This window comes from Hypomesus nipponensis, chromosome 1 (assembly GCF_054491055.1).
Source record: "Hypomesus nipponensis isolate SF chromosome 1, ASM5449105v1, whole genome shotgun sequence".
Taxonomy (NCBI): Eukaryota; Metazoa; Chordata; class Actinopteri; order Osmeriformes; family Osmeridae; genus Hypomesus; species Hypomesus nipponensis.
Genome location: NC_140361.1, coordinates 4746237 through 4769436, shown reverse-complemented (window position 1 = coordinate 4769436; position 23200 = coordinate 4746237). Strand labels below are relative to the sequence as shown.

Genomic DNA, 23200 nt, shown 5'->3' with positions numbered 1-23200 from the left:
GTCCAGGCCACCTGTATGTCAGGACAGACACCCGATGCCTTCTGCTGCTCCTCTTCCTCCCAGTACAAATCCCCGGGGTGTTGGGAGTGTGTCGCTGTCCGAATGTTGTCTCCCCAGCTTTGATTTCTCTGTTCACCGTTGTGGGGTTAGGAAGGAGCAGGGGGAGAGGGGGATGGGACTAGGATTAGGTGTCCAGAATTAGCCCCAGTCTTCCATCCACGGCCACTCATTCCCCCTCTCCTCCTCTACCTCCCTCCCTCCCAGCTGCCCTCTCAGCCCCCCCTCCCAACTCTGAGTTGGAGCTTTACCTGGATTATCCCTCGGCCACCTGCTACGGAGGACACTGAAGAAACACCCATCACTCTACACACAATCCCAAATGTGTGAATGTGTTTATGTCAAGGTGGTCAGAGTTCATCATATCTGTCAGGAGGGTTTGTTATGTTCTTGGCATTCAGTGTGGCTCTTGTAAGTAGACCAATTTGTGTGGATTAAACAAATGTCCAGGTCCATTTCTTTTCTACCCTATGGGAGTGGCTAATCTGATTGTTAAATCTGTTGCCTGGTTACACAAGAGAACCACCATGGATTGGAAACAATATTGTACACCACACTCAGGCTGCCAGGAGAGATGACCATGACACAAAAACATACATTCACGCACAGACACACACACAATCACCCCAAGTATCACATGCACACTGTTAGTAAACATTCACACACAGACAGACAAACACAAGTAGATAGTTGAATATAACAGGTTTATTTCGGGAAAAAGCGAAACCAGGTATAGAAGAAACAGAATTCCAGCCATTTTGGTCTAAGGCTCAACAGGTTAGGGTTAGGGTTGGTTGTAAGTTGTAAAGGCACAGTGGGTTAGAAGCTTTAAACAGAGGTGTTTACTTAAGTGACTAAATATCTAGCGTTAGTTAAGTTATCTGGTTTAGCTAATGAGTTAGCTTATTAGCTATGGGTCTTTAGGAGCAAAGCTAGCTATTATGCTAGTGGTCATCAAAGAGCGTCAACAAGATAGGTAATACGTAACAGCTAACTTTGTTACCAAGGGGTGTCTAGTATCTCTTTAGCTAGGCGTCTATAGCTTGTTCGCTAATTATGTTAACCCTTAATTGTGTTATCTTCGGGTCATTGTGACCCTTCAGTCATTGTGACCCACCGTCGTGTTGCGACAACTTTAACTCATATAAAAATAAAGTGAAGCTTTTTCTTTTAACCGTCGGGCTGTCTCAGACCCCGCCACAGCGCGAAGGTTAAAAGAAAATGCTTTTTGTTTGTTTTTATATTGGGTGAAGTAGTCGCAACACAACGATGGGTCGTTGTGAACCTTCGGGTCATTGTGAGGGTAGCTAGTTATGGGATGTGTTGCAGCTCGTTAGCTAGGGTCTGTTAATCTGCTGATTCCTCCTCTCCAGGTTTGCCTTGCTCCTAACTGCAAAGGAAGGAAAATGAAAAGGGTTCATGGAAGATTGAAATGTTGTGCAGTGACTGTTCTCAATTTTAAGAGTTTCCTATTTGCAGTTTTAAAATCAGTTAACAAAGGATCACGAGGGTGAATTAAAACTCAAGAGACAATGAGAATGTATCTCTTACCATTTTCCCTCTTGAGATAGAACTTCATGCTAACTCCCACAGCCAGAATAAACACGACAGCCAACACAGCACACACCACCAATATCACCATACTGTTGTCTAGGGGATGGGAGAGGCTTTAAATCAAATAGCAGGTATGGACCATTTACTGTACAGTCGTGGCCATAAGTTTTGGCAATAACAAATGTGTTTTGCAAAGTTTGCTGGTTCAGTATTTGAGGAAAATGTTTTAACATGTTTCTATAGAATATTGGAACACAATAAGGCACATTTTTTAAAGCTTTTTTGGGACGAAAACGTTCAATATATGCAAATAGTCCCCTTTTTTACAGCAGTCAATCTGCTCTTAAAATCTAATCAGAATGATAGAGTGATATCACCTGGCTAGAACTAGTTCACACTTTCCCCATGATGATATGACTTACTGAAATTATGTTAGCAGTCATTTTATGCCAAGGCCCAGCAAGCTTTTCAAACACAAAATGTACGTCACTCCCAAATACTTTTGGCCACGGCAGGTATAGCGTCATCATTTGTAGACAGAAGCTTTGGGTTGCAACCAGAAATTTTCACTACCTTTTACCACAACCGTTTTTGCTATGGATGTAAATCTTCCACAACAGCTGATGACAGAGCAGGAGAAGTTGGTGGTAAGTGGTGCCTCCAAACGTTTCCGGGTCAAGGTGTTATTGGATTCGTCTGTCATTGTTATGTTGTTCTCCTGCCATTCATATTCCAGGCCATTCGGGGGCAAGTTGTGTTCGCATTCCATCGTGATGTCGTCACCCTCCGTCACATCAAAACTGGGACTAGTGAGATTAACTTTTATATCTTAGGGGGGGAGGGAGGGGTTAGCAGGGAGGGGGAGCAGGGAGGAGGTGCGGAGGGAGTGGGGAGCAGGGGGGGGGGGGGAGCAGGGAGGGGGGAGTGGGGAGCAGGGAGGGGGAGCAGGGAGGGGGGATCAGGGAGGGGGAGCAGGGAGGAGGTGCGGAGGGAGTGGGGAGCAGGGAGGGGGGAGCAGGGAGCGGGGAGGGGGGAGCCGGGAGGGGGGAGCAGGGAGGGGGAGCAGGGAGGGGGGGAGCAGGGAGGGGGGATCAGGGAGGGGGGATCAGGGAGGGGGAGCAGGGAGGAGGTGCGGAGGGAGTGGGAAGCACGGAGGGGGGGAGGGGGGAGCGGGGAGCAGGGAGGGGGGAGCAGGGAGGGGGAGCAGGGAGGGGGAGCAGGGAGGGGGAGCAGGGAGGGGGGAGCAGGGAGGGGGGGATCAGGGAGGGGGGATCAGGGAGGGGGAGCAGGGGGGAGCAGGGGGTGGAGCAGGGGGGGGAAGGAGGTCAGTCACATAGCAGTTTTAAACACTTCTTGTCAAATATGTAAAATATGACAACTTGTCTAAACCAAGCTATTGGCTTAAGGACCTGTCTGTTGGATCTTGGGGACTAACCTTTGGGACAAGTGGCGTTGCAGTGGCCTAAACAGAGACAGACATCGGGGGTAAGAATTAATACAACAAATAGAGGAGTGATGTGGTGGTCTGGAAGGCTAGAGCCCTGACTCACCTGCTGATGTGGAGGGTAAACTGGTGGTGGCAGCGCTGACGTACCACAGAGGGGTCGGATCTGGGGAGGGAGGCGAGAGAGACAGGTGAATATAGAGAGGGGGAAAAGACAGAAATCTAGGGGGAAAAGTGAGGCCCACAGAGTAAGATGGAGCTAGAGACACACAGAGTGATGTGTAATAGCTATGTGCCTGACATCCCCCCTCACCCCCTACAGGCATATTTAGAGAGTTGAACGGTGTGTCAGTAAAGGAGACCTACTAAGCAGCAGTGGACCCAGGCATGAGCACAGCATCAGGACTCTCAGGATGACAGGAACCATCTTCTGGACACAAGCATCCATTCTCTACACATGAGTTTAACATCCTCCATTGTGATGATGTGACACAACTACACATTTTCTCACTCAAGATAAACCACACATGTTTTTCTCTCAGAACATCCAAAGCAATTACGTTAAGGCTTTGTAGAGAACAAAGGTTTTTAACAGCTCTACTTTAGTTTTATCGTATAATACACAACAGTTCAGGTTTTACCTTCCAGGCTAGGTGGCCGTGCTCCTCTCTCCCAGACCAATGGACGTCTCTGAATTAGACTCATCTTTGTCCCGAAAGCTGATTGAAACCTTGATATTCATGCAAATACCTCACAACACCCACCCAAACAATTTCATACACACACACATAGGCGCATCCAGCAACTGCACTGTTTACGTAAATGAAGTTGTTATCAGAGGCATTTGCCTGAGTAATAGGTCCCATGCAAAATGAATGACTGGGTGAGATCGAGGACTTTCTATGACAGTCTCTATCAAGAGTCAGTTCTTAAGATGTATGGAATTATAGTACAAGTTGAGTCAATGCATCACAAAACAGCTCAACTGTATTATTATTATTAGTATTATTACATTAGTGTTTTTGGAACACCTTAGACACGGCCCTCACACATTAACTGCTGCTTTGACAGTCGTAAATGATACTGTCATCTGTTTACCCAGTAACACTGCAGTCAAAGGCTGACACACTGTTGAACACAGTAGAATTGTCGAGTACAGTGCTGGATATCTTTGGCATACACAACATTGGGCTGAGTCGCTAACTAGACCTGGATCAAGTTGTGGTCCTCTTTTGCCACTAGAGCGTGCTATAGATGAGACAAAAAAAATTGAATCGTGTTTTTCTCTCTCGGTGACTTGATTCGGAGGGTAGCGGTCGCGCATTAACCCAGTCAAAATTGATCTACGCCGCAGTTAAGATGCAAACAAACTAACCACAGTTCAGATTTTTTTTACATTCGCGTTTTAGCTTCAGCACGACAAAAGCGAGGGGGAAATGTAAACTAAAGTTGAAATCTTTATCTAAATCAACTATTGTCCGAGTAATACTGTCATGAGCATGTAAACCAATTCCTTTATTGTCCTATACAAAAGTTACTTTAAAACCATCCTTACACTAAGAAGGGGGGGGATCACACCTTTCCACGAGCTGAATCAAAACACACCTGTTCCCAATCAAGAGGCACAGGTGTGACTCGTTTAAGCTCGTACCATATCTCCAGAGAACTTACAACTGCCGTCAAAAACATTCGAACACATACAACACAACGTTTTACCTTGTCGTGTTATAAGGCCGAGCCATAGTTAATCTATAAAACTGTTGACGTAAAATATCTGACAAAAGACGGTTCTTGTAGCCCAGTTTCAACCAGTCTAGGATGGTGGCTTTCCGCGGGTTGTGCAGAAGCTTGTCTCGGTTAGCCAAAAGCAGCGCGCACCACTACAGATATGGGAAAGATCAGAAGCCTACCAACCCTGCTTTAACGGTCACTAAGCACAAGGTATGCGCTTTGGAATATTTTTAAGAGCAACATCGATCTATGAAGTGTAACACCAATGCTGGGAAAGTCTGTAATCTACGCTGTAGGCCCATAGCATTATGGGTGGAAGCAGTATGGGTGGAAACTGTATGGTTAAATGTGACCCTATCTTGTGCTCTTTGCACTCTGTGCGCCTGTAGCTACGTGTTAGGCCGGGTCACCGTCATGATCAGAACATTTCTCAAGAGTAATGTGATCACAGGAACCACACTTCCCTTTTTGTGGTATGTTGCCATGGCAAGACTTCCTTTTGAGAGAGGAAGTGACAGGAAGTTGTGCATAGTGCAGTGTCTGTGCTGGGCGTAGCTCTTCAGTGCGTGTAAGGGGGAGCATCACTGCAGACCCAGACAGACTGCCATGGCCAATAAGATGAAAACTCTGGGTGTTCCAGCAGCTCATATGGTGAGTCGTCTTCCTCACTCTCCATGGAGCGGGTGTATGTTTGTGTGTATGTGGTGGTACAGACAGTGCCAGGCCTTAACTGTAATCCCCTGACATCATGTCAAGGAGCTCCACAGGTCAAAGTTAAGGGAAGGCAAGATGTTTATGACAATGGTCAGCTTGTCTGGTCTGTTGCTATGCAACCGAAGGGTTGTTGGTGCCATGAAAACCTCTGACCCATGTGTGCAGTCATGGAGCTAGTGGACTTGTGTGTCTGTGTTGCTGGGTGTCAAATGAGGTTGAGTTTTAACAAACTCTTTTGGTGTTTGTGTCTACCTGATGACTCATGTTACATAAATTATGTTGCTTGTAGTGCAAGATGTTTGTAAAGGGAACTATGCCTTGTGTGTTGAGAAATCCATCCTCGTAATCAGGACACTGCTTGACACAGAGGGTCTGTGTGAGGGGTGTTGTGACTGTGAGGGTGCTGTTTCACGGAGGTTCTAGAAGGATGAGGAGTTCTGAAAGATGAATGAGAACCAGACTGCCGTGTAGAGACACACCCATTTCCTGTGCGTGTGAGATGAGTTGAACCCAAATTGATGAGCCATCGGAGCTAAACAAAAACATGCAGCTGCTTTTCACACGTTTCACTTCCTGTGTGTGTGTGTGTGTGTGTGTGTGTGTGTGTGTGTGTGTGTGTGTGTGTGTGTGTGTGTGTGTGTGTGTGTGTGTGTGTGTGTGTGTGTGTGTGTGTGTGTGTGTGTGTGTGTGTGTGTGTGTGTGTGTGTGTGTGTGTGTGTGTGTGTGTGTGTGTGTCTCAAGTAGCCATGTTTGAGCAGCATATGAACAGTGTGTGCCATGTCATATTCTTGGCCTTCAGACAACAATTGTCTATCTTCTTTCTCCATGCAGAGCCAGGCGGTGTCTGATGGAGGTAAGGTGTGAGTGTGTGAATACAAAATACTTGATTGAACTTTTTCCTCAGAACTAAGCATGAGCTGTTCTTGGCACCAATGACAGGAACTTGATTAAGAGTGTGTGTGTGTATGTCAGAGCTGAACGTGTGTGTGCGGGGCAGTGCAGGCAGCTGTACCAGCCTCCCAGGGCAGGGAGCAGGGGAGGCAGGCCCTGGCAACAGTGTCCTCAGCTGGGCCGTCTGCTTTGAGAAGCTCCTGGAGGACCCTACTGGGGTGCAGTACTTCACGGTGAGCTGACACACAGACACGCACACACACAGACATGCGCACACACACACACAATTACACATCTAGAGTCAGACGCTGCATATGTGAGGTGTGTGTGTGTTTCAGGCCTTCTTAAGGTCAGAGGTCAGCGCTGAGAACATCCTGTTCTGGGAGGCATGCCGTAGATTCCAGAACATTTCAGCCAATCTGCAAGGGCAGGTACACAGGAAGTCCTCTGACTTGACCTCCTCATGCACTGATGTTGTTAGACTATTGTAGACTAGGTCGAGTATTTAGTGTCCCAAAGTATCTGACACTGTGTGTGTGTGAGCAGCTGAAGGAGGAGGCTCTCTCCATCTACCAGGCCTACCTGTGTGACAGCGCCCCCTACTCTGTCAACATAGATGACACAGCCAAGACCCAGGAGAAAGACCTGCTGCAACCCACACCAGACATGTTCAACAAGGCCCAGGACCAGGTCTGACCCTGACCCTGACCTGAGAACCCAAAAGCAGGCCTGTGTCTCAAACCACTGGGTTAGCCCTGAACCCTGACTCTCACATGGAGCAGGTCTGGCCTTAACCCTGAACCTCGTTCCCTCCCTGCCAGATCTTCAAGCTGATGAAGATGGACAGCTACCGGAGGTTTGTCCGCTCTGCTCTCTACCAGAGCTGCTCTCTGGCCAGCGTGGAGGGCCGCCCGCTACCCAGCATCCCCTCCGAGTCCGCCTGCTCCGGGTCCTGGGAAAACATGACCTCGGGCAGCCCCCACCTTGACGACAACAAGAAATCGGTGAGACAGAGAGCGGGAGGGAGGGGACTGAAGAGGTGAGTGAGGGGTGCGGGACATGCCCTGTGTAACGCTACCCTCTAACTCAAGCCCTTGGGGGGGGGGATGTGTCCTTTGTGTCCAGCAGAAGAAGAAGACGACGTCGTCTGCCAGTCTGGGAGGGAGGACCTCCCGGGACAAACGGCAAGAGAAGAGAGGATCATGGGGAGGTGGGAGTCCCGACACTCCAAACACCACATCACACTGACTGGAGGATGTCGATTCTATGGCAACCATGATTTCAGTCAGAAGGAGACGGAAATAAATCCAATATTCATCCTCTTCTCTTTCTCTCTCTGTCTCTCTGTCTCTCTGTCTCTCTGTCTCTCTGTCTCTCTGTCTCTCTGTCTCTCTGTCTCTCTGTCTCTCTGTCTCTCTGTCTCTGTGTGTGTGTGTATAGAGGTGTCCTATCCACTAATGAAGTCTGTGAGCAGGAAGGACTCTCAGATGTCGGTGAAGTCCTGCAGCAGTGTGGAGCTGGGTTCTCTCAGTCGACACACAGAGGCAGGTGTCCATCCTCAGTCACGCTTCACATCATCCTCCTTTTCAGCCATTTAACTCATGATTCCCTCCCTCCTAGAATGGGGGACCCAGTCCTGTGTCTCCAGACCAGTGTGGTGTGGAGGGGGGCTACTGCTGTGTGTATCTGCCTGACGGCAGCTGCTCCCTGGCCTCCACGCGGCCCGGCCTCCCCCTCAGGGACATGCTGGCCAGCCTCTGTGAGAAGAGAGGCTTCCCCCTCAAAGACATCGTCATCTACCTCCATGACAAGGATCGGGTCAGCCTCTAAGCTCTCACCTTTCCTCTTCCTCACACCGCGTGGCCCTTTTAAGGATATGATGCACCTTAGGGAGGTTCTGATTTGTGTGTGTGTGTCCGCTCCAGCAGCCCCTCTCTCTGGATCAGGACTCCTCTGTACTGAGGGACCAGCAGGTCACCTTGGAACTCCGGGTCACCATTGCGTGAGTTGGGAGTTCCTCACTGTCAACTTATCCCTGTCTCACTCTCAACAACCAGCGTCTCCCTGTCTCACCCTCAACAAGTTTGTTTGTGTGTGTTCCCAGCTGTTGGGTGTATGCGTGTTCCACACTGTGAGCCCTGGGGGAGGGGGGGGGGGGGTTCCGGCAGTTGGTTCTGTGTGTGTGTTGGTTCCAGGCTGATAGCTGTGTGTGTGTGTGTGTGTGTGTGTGTGTGTGTTCCAGGCTGGAGGTGCAGTTCACGGGTAAGACAGTGGGCATTGTGGTGAAGTCCAGTAAGACCCTTCAAGAGGCCATCTCCTCTGTCCTCCAGAAACACCAGCTCAAGCACCAGGACGTCACCGTCACCATGGTGAGCTCTGGCTGGGGGTGTGTGTGTCAGAGAGAGGAGATGATGATGATGATGTTGTTGTTGTTGTTTCAGAGTGAGAGTGAAAAACCCCTGAGCATGAGTACAAGTGTGTTCAGACTGGCCAATAAGAAGCTGTGTCTGAGTAAGGTCCAAGGTGAGTGATGCAGACTTGTCCAATCAGGAGCTCTATGGATTCTCTCTATGTTTTTCTGTCTGTCTCTCGCTGTGTGTCCGTGCTCTCTTCTATTTAGGACATCCTTCCCTCACCCCCCCTGTCTTTACACGTTCTGTCCCCATGGTTTCGAGCTGTGGCCCCTCCCCCTCCTGTCTTCCTCCCCATCCTGGTGTACAGCTTAGTCCACCCCCCACTGTGCTGTACCAGGACCTTCACTACGCATCAGCTCAGCCAGCTTTCGCCCTGGGGAAGAGAGAGAGAGGGAGAGGGGCAGGGGCTGTGCTGAGGCTTTAGTAATGTGGTGTTTGGTGCTATGGGTTTATTAATGTGGTGTTTGCAGGTAAGGACCTTCCTAGCAACGGTAGCGGTTCTGCAGGCACACAAGTGAGTCCAACCCGGGTGAGTACCGGCTCATCACACACACACACACACAGGGAGTGCAGCCCCCCTCATCACAAAACACTACCCCACAAGGCCACTAGGCTCAGGTGATCCCTACCCCCTGTAGAGGAACCTAACGCTGCTGTGTGTTCTGCCCCAGGGCGGAGCTGCAACAACACCTGACGCCCGTTGGTCCCAACAGCCAGGCAGGACCACGGCCCAGCCCAAGCCCAGTAAGAACCACGATATGCAGGGTAGGGCTCTGCAGCTTCCAGTCTAGTTTGCACGATGAGGCAACTTCTATCCTGCTGTTTAAGTAGCTTCTAGCCATAACCAACCATCTCCAACGTGCTATATCTGTAAGCAATCTGCTTTTAGAACACGTCAACATCGAGCCTGCAGCATCAGGACTAATAGAGCTGTTGTGGTTGTGGTCCGTGTCTCCAGGGCTGATAGACATGCTGTCGAAGGCCCAGTGCTGCCGTGTGGACGACCAGAGAGGCCTGCTGACCAAGGAGCACCTGAAGCTGCCCCCGTTCCTGCAGCTCCCCCCGGCAGAGGCGTCTGGGCCGAGGGGAGAGGAGGGAGAGGAGGGGGCGTCCGCCAGTCACACCTCCACCACCAGGGGAGCCAGTGAGGCCGTGGCAGAAACACAGTGAACAGACTCTCCAAAGTCCACTCTAAGGGAAACAAGCAGAGAGAGAGAATGTGTGTGAGTGTGTGTACCATGTGCTGTAAGATGTACAGAGATTATAGAACTACAATAGATGTCTTCAGCCAGACTATTTTAATGCCACGATGTCTGACTTGTTCTTGTTTCAAGAGAAGGACTGCAGTGGGGCCAGAGCTACAAGGAGCTGGTCAGGATGGTTGGATTTGTTGTAAAGGATTTGAAGTGTCTCAGATGTATTGAGCTTTAGTCTTTCAAAGTTCCTGTGCTGACAGTGGTGTCCCCTGAGCTCAGAATGGCCTTTTTATGCATTATTTTATATATTAACTAATTTGTTTGTACAAAATATTATATTGTGTTTTGTGTAAAGTACTTTCTTTATGTATTTGATTTTTTTTTTTTTTTTTACTTTTGGGGGGTTTATCTCTTGTATTAATTTTTCGCACATTTCTTTGCTGTGTGAGCACTTTTGACAGACAGTCAATCCTAGTTAGTCCCTCCCCTTCCTGTTGTCACTGTCAGGGTTCAGTGGAGTGTGTTGCCACACCAGCATGATACGGCACAGTATTAAAGCACGTTAGGAACCAACGGTTTCCCCCGTCTCACTGCACCCTGCTTTGTTGTGAGGATGTTTGTCTGATGATGGATGTGTGTGTAGACTGGACCAAGTCAGCTTCCAGGGAAGTGAGCCCACATTCTGATTGGGCTGTGTGACCTTGAGTGAGGAAGGTAATGAAGGGACGGTGATCTGCTCAAGCCTGGCCTTCCTTCATGTCTGGGCTGGAGAACAGAGCTGCTGACATCACAGTGGGATGATTATTTTTTGATTGGTCCTGTGGCAGAAGTTACCAGCCAATTGGAGTTAAGCTTCTGACTTGTTGCTGAATGATGTTCCCCTATTGAAGTGTGTCTGAAAAAGGGAAAATCTGGAGTGAATAAGACATTGGACTTGTGTGTGTGTGTGTGTGTGTGTGTCACAGGACTTGTATGTATGTATGTATGTGAGAGGGAGAGACTGTGTGATTGAGAGAGGGATATGGTAGTCAGGTGTGTGTACTGAGGCAGAATATCCGATTTAGGAGACTCACCCAAACGGTGACATCTGTCTGCTTTCATTCCCTTATCTGCCACACACAATAACAAAGCTGTTTGGTTCGAGATGACAGCCTGGGGTGTGCGAGCCAGTGGAGCTGGGAGTGGTCAGGCACAGCAGGGCGTGTTCTGTTGCACGCTGAAACACCTCCGTGCTGGAATGGAGAGGGCTTTGTCTCCTGCACGTTTCCTCTGACGAGAGGAGAGAGAGGGAGAGGGGAGTGGAAACGAGTGTATTTCTTCAAGGATTTGAAATTTGCTGTCATTTTTGTGCAAGAGATAAATGTGACGTGTCCCTGAACACCTCCCCCGCCCACATGCACTCTCTCTCTCTCGTTCTCTCCCTCTCTCGTTCTCTCTCTCCCGCTCTCTCTCATCCTCTCCCTCCTAATTCGTTGCTCTCTCCTCTGTCCTGGGTTGGGAAGCTGGGCTGTGCTCTGTGGCTCACAGACCTCTGCCTGTCTGCTTTAAGGAGACAATAGCAGCAGCAGCAGCAGCAGCAGTAGCAGCACAGAGCCAGATAGGTGGACAGGTAAGGGTACGTGTGTGTGTGTGTGGGGGGGGGGTTGGGTTGCATTGCTTTGTCACTTGAACTCCTTACTCATCAGTGTAATAATGGACCTGTAAGGTACGCTGTCTCAGTCAGCGAGTGTAGAATGCTAAGTCCATGTGTTCCACTCTGGGATGGGGGGATCAGGGACACGCCCTCTCTCTCTGCCTGGATGTCTCATTGTCTATGTCTCTCTGCCTGCCTGGATGTCTCATTGTCTATGTCTCTCTGCCTGCCTGTCTCTCTCTGCCTGGATGTCTCATTGTCTATGTCTCTCTGCCTGCCCTCTCTCTCTCTGCCTGGATGTCTCATTGTCTATGTCTCTCTGCCTGCCTCTCTCTCTCTGCCTGGATGTCTCATTGTCTATGTCTCTCTGCCTGCCCTCTCTCTCTCTGCCTGGATGTCTCATTGTCTATGTCTCTCTGCCTGCCCTCTCTCTCTCTGCCTGGATGTCTCATACATGTTATGCCCTCAGAGTGTGTGTGTGTGTGTGTGTGTGTGTGTGTGTGTGTGTGTGTGTGTGTGTGTGTGTGTGTGTGTGTGTGTGTGTGTGTGTGTGTGTGTGTGTGTGTGTGTGTGTGTGTGTGTGTGTGTGTGTGTGTGTGTGTGTGTGTGTGTGTGTGTGTGTGTGTGTGTGTGTGTGTGTGTGTGTGTGTGTGTGTGTGTGTGTGTGTGTGTGTGTGTGTGTGTGTGTGTGTGTGTGTGTGTGTGTGTGTGTGTGTGTGTGTGTGTGTGTGTGTGTGTGTGTGTGTGTGTGTGTGTGTGTGTGTGTGTGTGTGTGTGTGTGTGTGTGTGTGTGTGTGTGTGTGTGTGTGTGTGTGTGTGTGTGTGTGTGTGTGTGTGGTAGGACAGTTAGACCACTCATCGCTGTGGCTTCCTCTCCCTTTTATCTTCCACTGGATGTCAGGAAGTTTAATTGCGGTGATGACCCTACATTAGACGACTAGTTCTAGAACACATTGCTTGGTGGTAACCCTAACTACTATACTGGTCTTAACTGGGAACTCTGGCTTCTGAGACACGTTTAGGATGAAAAGGAGAGAGAGGAGAGTAGTTGCTTTTCAAGGGTTGGGCGCGTGTGTCATCTTGTCTGGCTTTGGTTCCATCATGTGAAGTCATCCACAGAAAGCGGGCATGCCCTCCAAGGAAACACGCCCTCTACACATCCTCATCCCTCTTCCCTCCACATGGGCAGTCCAGACTGAATAATTCTCCCTCTCTCCCCAGCAACTCTGTGTTCTAGTGGCGATTTTGAGACACCGCTGCAAATGTGATCTGACTACTGATCTCCACTTTGTTTGTAAGTGCGTTAGTGAATGTGAGCCGATGTGTGAGATGATTTTGATAGTATTTGATAGGGGGTTATGTCATTTATGGCTAAGTCAGGGTCTGGAATCAGGAGCATCACAGAGAGATTGTCGAATAAGGCTTACCCTGGGGTTATGGCTAGCCTTGGTGATGGGGCTAGTCCTGGGGTTAGGACTAGCCTTGGTTATAGGGCTAGTCCTGGGGTTAGGACTAGCCTTGGTTATAGGGCTAGTCCTGGGGTTAGGACTAGCCTTGGTGTAAAGGTAGGATAAGCCGTGGTTTAAGGATCTGTGATGCAGTGAAGGATGTTTCCTTCTCTCTACAGACCAGCAGCAGCTGACTCCCTCAGGTCTTGCACTACTATTCTGCCACAACTTACCACACTGTTTCTATTCTACTACCATACTAATCATAAACTGCTACACTCCTGCTACGACACTACACTACACTGCTGTTACCCTGCTGCTAAAAGCCTGGAGTTATGGAGCAAAAGGTGAACCAGGTAAGCAGCGGAAATCATTGTTCTCAAAAAAAAGAAGAATGTTTGGACTAATCAGGTGTTTGTGTCCCCCAGTGCCCCTCCAGCCCCTCCCTTCAGAAGCAGATGAAGAACAGATCTAAATCCACAGAGGAATTTCAGCAGACCAAGAAGGTGAGCTTCCATACCTCTCATGGGCCTCCCTGCCCCCCAGACTTCTGTTCTCCTTGTATCTCTTGCACTTTGAGTGTCATGTTGTTTAATTGTGACTTGCATGGTCTTATGGTTCTTCCTTTTGGCACTTATTTGGTTTTTCACAGTGTGTGTGCTTCATGTTTTGGCTGCTTGCAATGTTTGGGGCTACCTCGTTGTTATGATCAGTGACCTATGCTCTTTCATAAAGCTCTCTCTTGGAAGTTGCTTTGGATAAAAGCATCTGCTAAATGCATAAATGTAAATCTCTTATCTGCATGTTCCCACACCTCATTTGGAACCCTGTCCCTCTGACCTCACAGGTCGTTTCCTCACAGAAGTCCCTGAATCTGCCTGGAAGAACAGACCTAGAGAAGGTCAAGGTGGGTGAGCAGAATCATCTATTTTGCTAGGTGTGAGGTTAATAAGACGTTGAGCTGATAAGCATGTGCACAAACTGTGTCTTCTAGGAGAGTCCTGAAGGTCCTGACATGCCTTCGTCCTCCACCGAACAACTGAAGTGATGCTGGCGCCCCCTGGTGGATTTTCACAACTCTCCACCTGCTCGTCACACACGCACACACACACACACAGTATGTTGCACATGATTGAACGTGTACTTAGAATAAAGCACTGCTGTTAAGTGGAGCGTTGTCGTTTTTCACCTTCACTTACTCGCTCACCTCACTCACACACACACACACACACCCAAACACTTTAACCTTCCCTAAGTCTGCAGGCAGCCATCATCCAGGCAGATTGAAGGCTTTGTGACATGGGTGAGAGAGTCCAGCTGACCCCAGTGTTCAACAACACAAAAGCCGTAATGATTAACTCCAGAACAGCCCTGTAATCTGGTGACCTTTACCCAGGAGACACCACATGGGGTTTCCACTGCCCTCACAGTGTGTGAGGGAGAGACTGTGTGGGCCTGCTGTGTTCAAAGCAACTACCGTGTGTGGCGTATATGTCCTTTATTAAACAACATTGGCCTGTTGACCACACTACTTCACCACTAGGTGTCAGGTGTCCCCTGTTTTTGCCACAAATATGCTAAATAATCAAATACAACTCACATTAGAGTATAAATCTGTTCACACAGGTGAGTTAATCTTGGACTAAATGAACTCCAAAGTGACCTAAATACAGTGAACCAGTGATAAAATATGAGATGTTCTCACTAGTTGTCATTTATTAACAATGAGATCACTGATGATGGGATTAGTTAATCAGTGTGGTGATGTGTGGCTGATATATAGCGTGGCCCATGCTGCACGCTCATCCCTGGGTCCTCTTCATCAGACCAAGGTAAGGGGAATATTAAGTCTCTACATGAACATTCTCAATCAGACCTAACTTGACCACGAAGCTCTTGATGTTTCGTATAAAGATAACATTGGTTGAGATGGATGTGTTAAGGTATGGACACGCAGCCTAACCTTTGGAGAATGGTCTGCATCATGTTAATGGCTTCCACAGCGCCAGGTATACTTCTAGAAAGCCTTCGTCATTCCATGACGGGACGTCAGTCTGCAAGATAACGCGCAGGCATGCTCGTTAATCATGCCCCTCTCTGGACGTAGCTGTGTGAAACACTGAACAGCGTCGCATGCAGGTGGAAGGCTGAGTGCCGTGCGGATGAATAATCACTCTACCTCCATTAGAAGATTCTATCTAAACTGTGATTTTCTCTGTCTGTTGCCTTTCCTCCCGCCATCTCCTTTTATCCCGTCCTCTCTCACTCTGCCCTCTCTCTGCCCTCTCTCTCACTCTGCCCTCTCTCTGCCCTCTCTCTCACTCAGCCCTCTCTTTGCTCTTTCTCGCTCTCTCTCCCTGCCCTCCCCCCCCCCCTCTTCTCGCTCTCTCTGCATTATTCTCAAACATCAAAAGTTTTTATTCAGCAGAGGAGAGAGAACCTCGTGAGATGAGCATGGCTTCAGGAGTGTGAGGCAGACAGTGAGAGTGGTGGAGCTGTAGGAGGATGAGGACACGAGCTGGCTTGTAGTCTCAGGTCCAGGGTCAGAGAGCCAGGGCTGAAGACGTTTCCACCGTCTGGGCGTTCCGTATCCATGTCTCCACAGGAGAAAGTGTTTACACGCAAACATGTCCAAGGACAGCAGCCCATTCACACTGTGATGAATGTCTTTTCTTCAGTGGAAATTGCTGATATTGGTCAGAACACTGGCCGGCGAATGTGGCTACAGTCCGGCCAAAGCTGGTCTTACGGGGAAGGTTATCTAGCTAGATATAGCAACAGTTCTCTGTTACCATGGTTATGTGTGTAAAAAAATAAAAAATAAACCTGTTCTGATCTAGTGACTTTAGCACCATAAAATGAGGATAATATATACGCATTAGTAAGCACCACCCTCCTACAGGATACAGGATCTTTACTTGACAGGCCATTATTCAAGGAATGTTCTAAAACATTCAGTCCCATTTTTCTTATAGATGAGACTCCTATAAAGGAAGAGAAGATGTGGCCGTGTGTGTGTGTGATCCACTAACTGTGAGAGAAATCAAATCGATTCTTTGTCCATCTGACCACCTCTCTTATACCCACAGTATATTTACAGGAAGTCAGGATGTCATCTCGACCAATCACAATCATGGTGTCAAGAGGTGGACAAATTGCCAACTACAATGGTAACTAACCTATCTAAAGACAGGAGAGGAGGTCTTAACAAAAGAGTATTAACCATAGAACACACCTAGTCCAAGATCAGTACTACCCTGTCTTTGCTTTGACCCGTATTTTACCGGTTCCGGTCCTAACCTGTTCTGGTTAAAACGTCTAATCTGTGTTGACAGGGGGAGGGGCTGTAACACCAGGCCCCGCCCCTTTGCCCAAGCTGCTGAGAGAGGAGGACAGGGAGTCTGGGTTAGGCTCCACCGTGGACCTCACCACCAGTTGGGGGGTCCTCGACACACAGACCCCCCTGGACCCCCAGGATCCCCAGGACAACGGTAACTAAGCAGAAACTGGGACCCCAAGGTTAGGTCGGTCTCCAGGATGAATCAGATGGGTGGGCATTTGGTTTCCACGAGGGATTTTGTACATAACTCTCTTATAGTAACTCCCAAAGCTGAAATGATGGGAGTGCACAGCATACCATTTGGATGGTATTTCCCTCAAAACAAGTTTGTCTTCCCTTCACTCACTAGTAACAGTGTGATGCTGTGTGTGTATGTGTGTGTGTGTGTGTACTCTTTGATCTATGGTCGTCGGGGGCACAGCTAGCTCCTCTCTGGTCTCCATGGAAACCCCTGGCGTCATCAGAAAAACCTTCCTCGCCTGGTCCAAGATCCCTTTGGCCTTCCTCCTCCTCTTCCTCTTCGTGTGTTCGCTGGACACCCTCAGCTCAGCCTTCCAGTTGGTGGGGGGTAAGATATCCTCTGACAGCCCCTCTGCTGGTTAGAGGCATGAGTCAGCCTGTTTGGGTCTGACTGGGTACAATATAACATTTACAGTGAATGTGTGCATGTGTGAGAATGTGTGTATGGATCTCTGTGTACATTTGTATATATGTACGGATATATATATCTATCTGTGACTGCATGTGTGTTTGTGTGAATCCTTGTGTGTGTGTGTGTATAGGTAAGGTGGCAGGGGACATCTTCCAGGACAGCGCAGTGCTGTCTAACCCAGTAGCAGGGCTGGTGGTGGGCATCCTGGTCACCGTGCTGGTCCAGAGTTCCTCCACCTCCACCTCCATCATCGTCAGCATGGTCTCCTCTGGATGTGAGTGGGAGCAGCCTGCTTTCTGATGCAAACACACACATACACACGCACATATCCCCCCTTCCCACACACACACACACACACACATATCCCCCCTTCCCACACACACACACACACACACACACACTCTGCAGCACCCTGCATCAGTATGCTACCTTGGATTTAGATAGTGGAGGGAATTCTGGGTGATTGTAATTAATTGCCTTGTGTTTTGTGTGTGTGCGGCGGGGGGTGTTTTCTATATGTGTGTGTGTGTGTCATTGTGTTTGTGTGTGCTTTTCCTAATCCCCAGTACTGGATGTGCAGTCTGCTGTTCCCATCATCATGGGCTCCAACATCGGGACGTCAGTCACCAACACCATCGTGGCCATGATGCAGGCTGGGGAGAGGAGCCAGTTTCAACGGTAAACCCCTCAGAGTCCAGCGGCCAAACGGCACAAAAAAACAGCCAAGCTCTATCCATCCTCTTTCTTTCCTAACCTCAGTTCCTCCTGTAAGCCTGCGTCTGTGAGTAGTAGGAGTGTTCAGGTCATGTGATGGTAACTAAGGTATGAGTAGTAGGAAGTGTTCAGGTCATGTGATGGTAACTAAGGTGTGAGTAGTAGGAAGTGTTCAGGTCATGTGATGGTAACTAAGGAGCCAATGAACCCGCAGAGCGTTCGCTGGAGCCACGGTGCACGACTGCTTCAATTGGCTGTCCGTGCTGGTGCTCCTGCCTCTGGAGGCCTTCACCGGTCTGATTGGCTGGCTGGCCTTCAACCTGGTCAGCAGGCTCCGCCTCCAGACCGGCAAGGACGCGCCTGAGCTGCTGAAGGTGCTCACAGAACCAGTCACCAAGCTCCTCATTCAGGTGTGTTACGGTCCGTCAAGGGGATTTTTTCGCCATTTGCTCCCTGTCTCATATTTGTGTGTGTGTTGCTCGCTCATTTTTAGAGGCAGGGAGTGCTTAGGGAGTGCTTCTCCCAGATACACCCACTCCGTCAAAATCAAACCTATTTCCATGGGCTCACTGCGTGACCTCTTGACAACAGCAAAAGACAACCTCACATATGTATAGAAAGTCTGCATATCAGTAATCAATACATAGTCAAATAATCGCATCTCCCAGATACATCCACTCCACTTTACATGTCTGTGGTCATCAATACATGGTCAAATAATACTGGACTTACTGAACTGTGATAATGTAATGGTCTTTACAGCGACCAAGGTAGTCATCCATGTCCTCTGCTAAGTAATAAGTTCATGGTCACCTAGCTTGTCTCTTCACTCAGCTGGACAAGCGTGTGATCCTGGGTATCGCCATGGGAGACGAGGGGATGAGGAACCACAGCCTGGTGAAAAGGTGGTGTCACTCTGACCTAGTGACGGTACTGCCCAGCTCTGAGACACACACACACATACACACACACACACACACACACACACATCCACTCCAATCTGTCAGTTTGACTTAGCAATCAAACCATCAAAATATATTTATGTGATCTTAATCTTATCCTTCTTTCTCTCCTTTCTGACTTCTCTCCCTCCTCCCCCCTCCTTACCTCGCGCTCAGTCCTTGGTGAACACAAGTGTCGGCAGTGTGGCCAACTGTAGCTCCATCTACCCTTGCTGGCAGGATGGTGACACAATCTGGATCCCTCAGAATGTCACCACCGAGGTCAACGTCCAGAAATGTGAGCGTGCAACAAGACACCACAGAGCACTGAGCAAGCATAGCACTTATAACTGAGGGTCCTGGTCCTGGTTCTCCACAGGCAGGCACCTGTTTGCGGACACCCAGCTGTCAGACCTGTCTGTGGGGCTGATTCTCCTGGCAGGCTCCCTGGCTGTGCTCTGCTCCTGTTTGGTGCTCCTGGTCAAGCTGCTCAACTCCCTCCTCCAAGGTCAAGTGGCCAAGGTCATCCAGAAGGTCATCAACACAGGTGGGTGTCAGGGGAGGAGAATGTGCTGGAGTCCAGAGCCGTTACCATGGAGCTGACACACACGGACAGACAGACAGACAGACAAGCAGACAGACAAGCAGGCAAACAGACAAACAAGCAGACAGACAGACAGACAGACAAGCAAGCAGACAGACAGACAAGCAGACAGACAGACAGACAGACAAGCAGACAGACAAGCAGGCAGACAGACAGACAGACAGACAGACAGACAGACAAGCAGACAGACAAGCAGGCAGACAGACAGACAAGCAGGCAGACAAGCAGGCAGGCAGACTAACACTTTCTCTCCTGTTCTTCCTTGCAGACCTCCCATCTCCATGTGGCTGGCTGGTAGGGTACCTGGCCATGTTTGTGGGTGCAGGGGTAACCTTCCTGGTCCAGAGCAGCTCAGTCTTCACCTCCGCCCTCACACCACTCATAGGTGAGCAGGCTCCTCCTTAAGACCCCAGAGATGGTGTGCTTTCACTTCCCAAAATAGTAGCGCAAATGATGATGAATATTTATAGAACCATTTCCTTCAAGTTTCAAGAGGAACGAGTCCCAGTAGACCTTTTATCAGAAGTACACAGGATGTTTGTGTCGGCTGGTTTGTGACAAACAGCGACATGAATCTTTTGACGGAGTTGTTGTTGACGTTGTTAGGTGTGGGTGTGATCAGTCTGGAGAGGGCGTACCCGCTAACTCTGGGCTCCAACATCGGCACCACCACCACAGCCCTGCTGGCTGCCCTGGCCAGCCCGGGAGACAAGCTGGCTGCAGCTATACAGGTACAGACTGGTGTCACACAGGTACAGACTGGTGTCATACAGGTACAGACTGGTGTCACACAGGTACAGACTGGTGTCATACAGGTACAGACTGGTGTCATACAGGTACAGACTGGTGTCACACAGGTACAGACTGGTGTCATACAGGTACAGACTGGTGTCATACAGGTACAGACTGGTGTCATACAGGAACAGACTGGTGTCACACAGGTACAGACTGGTGTCATACAGGTACAGACTGGTGTCACACAGGTACAGACTGGTGTCATACAGGTACAGACTGGTGTCACACAGGTACAGACTGGTGTCATACAGGTACAGACTGGTGTCACACAGGTACAGACTGGTGTCACACAGGTACAGACTGGTGTCACACAGGTACAGACTGGTGTCATACAGGTACAGACTGGTGTCATACAGGTACAGACTGGTGTCACACAGGTACAGACTGGTGTCACACAGGTACAGACTGGTGTCATACAGGTACAGACTGGTGTCATACAGGTACATATGACATGTGTCATATGTGCTCCTAGATTGCCTTGTGTCACTTCATCTTCAACATCCTGGGCATCCTGCTGTGGTACCCGGTTCCCGCCCTGCGCTTCCCCATCAGGATGGCTCGCACCCTGGGTGAGCGCACCGCCAAGTACCGCTGGTTCGCCGTGCTGTACCTGCTGGTCTGCTTCCTGCTGCTGCCCTCGCTGGTCCTGGGCCTCTCGCTGGCTGGCTGGCAAGTGATGGTCGGCGTGGGCGGCCCCTTCCTGGGTGTGACCGTCTTCATCGCCATGGTGAACGTGATGCAGGCTCACAGCCCTGGGTTCCTCCCTGCGCGCCTGCAGACCTGGGACTTCCTTCCCAGCTGCATGCACTCCCTCAAGCCCCTCGACCGCCTCATCACCAAGGCAACCGTCTGCTGCAAGCCCACCATGGCAACGGAGCTCGGAGATGGGGACCAACAGGCGGTGGTGACCGTTGTCACCACGGCGACCCCTGACGACCCCAAGACGGCGTCAGCCCAGAGGAAGGCAGAGCTGGCCTTTGACAACCCAGCTCTGACCTACCTGGGTGAGACGCCCACGGGAGCTCCAGTGTTCAGATTGAGGGGGCTTGAGAGGTGCAACAGCACCCCCCTGTAGGGGGCAAAGGGGCTGGAGAGGACTCCTCTACAGGGGGTACAGAGGACTCCTCTACAGGGGGTACAGAGGACTCCTCTACAGGGGGTACAGAGGACTCCTCTACAGGGGGTACAGAGGACTCCTCTACAGGGGGTACAGAGGACTCCTCTACAGGGGGTACAGAGGACTCCTCTACAGGGGGTACAGAGGACTCCTCTACAGGGGGTACAGAGGACTCCTCTACAGGGGGTACAGAGGACTCCTCTACAGGGGGTACAGAGGACTCCTCTACAGGGGGTACAGAGGACTCCTCTACAGGGGGTACAGAGGACTCCTCTACAGGGGGTACAGAGGACTCCTCTACAGGGGGTACAGAGGACTCCTCTACAGGGGGTACAGAGGACTCCTCTACAGGGGGTACAGAGGACTCCTCTACAGGGGGTACAGAGGACTCCTCTACAGGGGGTTGGGGTGCTGGCCAATTTTTTTTACCCTCCCAAAAATGCTGATGCTTTTGACCAAAAACATTTATTAAGTATAATTTGCAAATGTGATCTTACGATACCAATTTCTTTGACCAATCTGTATTTGCTCTCAAATACAGATTATTATAATTTTGTAAATATTATTTGCAAATGTGATCAAATCTTAAAATACACTTGATCCATGACATGGTTGACAACCCTGCCACTATAAAGAGGTTTTCCTCCTCCTGTGATGATGCTCAGAATCCAAACCGTGTGTGACTGGTGGTCATTCTCCTGCTCACACACATCAGTGGGCATCGGTGGACCCTTTCACACACGGGACGTCTGTGTTCCCTGAGCCGTGACCCTGAGCAGGACTGACCCCACAGCATCCCTGCTGGGGTTCACTCACACTCCTCAGTCACTCATTTCACAAACCCTCTGAACTGTTCAACTTTCTGCTGCCGCAGCACTCTCCGTCCCCACCAGCTTACGAAGCACTCAGTCGGGTTAGGCCCAATCGAGGCTCAAGGTACAAACAAATACTGTTTTAGTTAGGGAACTGCCCTGAGGCAAAATATCGCTGACAAGACAATATTCATAACACATGGTTTTGAAAGCACATCATCCAAAGCTTTCAAGTCCATGTGAACGGAATACATTTGTCACCATCAAATATAAAAGTTCCATCACACTTTTGGGTGCTTTGCAAAGGATCAGCTCATGGTTTCATGGAATCCTTGTCAGATGTTCAAGGTTCTGAGATGTTCCTGCAGTGGGATTTTGAGGACCTGAGTGCCCATGTCCTAGCGATTCAACCAAAGAACCAAAGTGCCTACGACTCCCAGGCCCCCCTCAGTGTCCCAGGCCCCCCTTAGTGTCCCAGGCCCCCCTCAGTGTCCCAGGCCCCCCTCAGTGTCCCAGGCCCCCCTTAGTGTCCCAGGCCCCCCTCAGTGTCCCAGGCCCCTCTTAGTGTCCCAGGCCCCCCTTAGTGTCCCAGGCCCCCCTCAGTGTCCCAGGCCCCTCTTAGTGTCCCAGGCCCCCCTCAGTGTCCCAGGCCCCCCTTAGTGTCCCAGGCCCCCTTAGTGTCCCAGGCCCCCCTTAGTGTCCCAGGCCCCCCTCAGTGTCCCAGGCCCCCCTCAGTGTCCCAGGGTCACCCCTCGGTCAGAGGCCCTGCTCACTATCATTAGTCAGTACCTCAGTGTCCCAGAACGTCCTCACTGTCTCATCTGGCTCTGACTGTCTGCTGTCGTGACAGTGCGTCACGGACCAGTGTGTCTTAGTAAACCGGGTCTGACCTCTGCTTTCCTGTCTCAATAAACACACACACAACTTTAAAAAAAGTTTTCCCCTCCCTCCCTCTTTTTCTTTTTCTAATACACACACACATTATCTTTCTGTCTCCCTCTCTCTTTCTCTCTCTTTCTCTCTCTCTCACACACACACAAACACATAGAAAATGATCCGTCAAATTACTAAAGAGGAAGCAGGGTAGCGTGTTTGTTTGTGCCCTGGATCAGGAATAGAGATAAATGGTCTCTTTATCACGAC

General features: G+C 49.8%; 3 protein-coding genes across 18 annotated transcripts; 2 read left to right on the top strand and 1 right to left on the bottom strand.

The window, feature by feature from the left end:
* Positions 1-752: 752 nt before the first annotated feature.
* LOC146302129 (uncharacterized) lies at positions 753-3502 on the bottom strand. The gene is made up of 6 exons (XM_084698977.1): positions 3422-3502; positions 3162-3221; positions 3047-3073; positions 2185-2439; positions 1609-1707; positions 753-1447 (listed from the first exon to the last, which is right to left on the bottom strand). Exons 1-6 carry the CDS (start codon positions 3480-3482, stop codon positions 1395-1397), a joined length of 555 nt encoding a protein of 184 aa, XP_084555103.1. The 5' UTR covers positions 3483-3502; the 3' UTR covers positions 753-1394.
* A 1860-nt stretch (positions 3503-5362) lies between these two features.
* On the top strand, positions 5363-14249 carry LOC146302128 (regulator of G-protein signaling 14-like). Of its 16 annotated transcripts, none has more exons than XM_084705257.1 (21): positions 5363-5437; positions 6332-6353; positions 6473-6624; positions 6730-6822; positions 6938-7081; positions 7213-7395; positions 7517-7601; positions 7832-7935; positions 8012-8209; positions 8317-8393; positions 8634-8760; positions 8833-8914; positions 9276-9319; positions 9477-9570; positions 9764-10028; positions 11504-11610; positions 12856-12928; positions 13262-13438; positions 13511-13588; positions 13930-13989; positions 14077-14249. In XM_084705257.1, the coding sequence occupies exons 1-15, from the start codon at positions 5393-5395 to the stop codon at positions 9973-9975; spliced, it is 1662 nt and encodes a 553-aa protein (XP_084561383.1). In that variant the 5' UTR covers positions 5363-5392; the 3' UTR covers positions 9976-10028; positions 11504-11610; positions 12856-12928; positions 13262-13438; positions 13511-13588; positions 13930-13989; positions 14077-14249. The 16 variants fall into 16 exon arrangements, with proteins under 16 accessions (XP_084561383.1, XP_084561311.1, XP_084560805.1 ...); XM_084705185.1 differs by having other exon boundaries at positions 9276-9334; XM_084704679.1 differs by having other exon boundaries at positions 8634-8914; positions 9276-9334; positions 13262-13285; positions 13409-13429.
* Positions 14250-16851: 2602 nt separating this feature from the next.
* Positions 16852-21203, top strand: LOC146302127 (sodium-dependent phosphate transport protein 2A-like). The gene is made up of 10 exons (XM_084705370.1): positions 16852-16990; positions 17205-17348; positions 17641-17752; positions 18003-18198; positions 18623-18718; positions 18907-19027; positions 19109-19276; positions 19602-19718; positions 19940-20064; positions 20601-21203. The coding sequence occupies exons 1-10, from the start codon at positions 16864-16866 to the stop codon at positions 21201-21203; spliced, it is 1809 nt and encodes a 602-aa protein (XP_084561496.1). The 5' UTR covers positions 16852-16863.
* The last annotated feature ends 1997 nt before the right edge of the window (positions 21204-23200 follow it).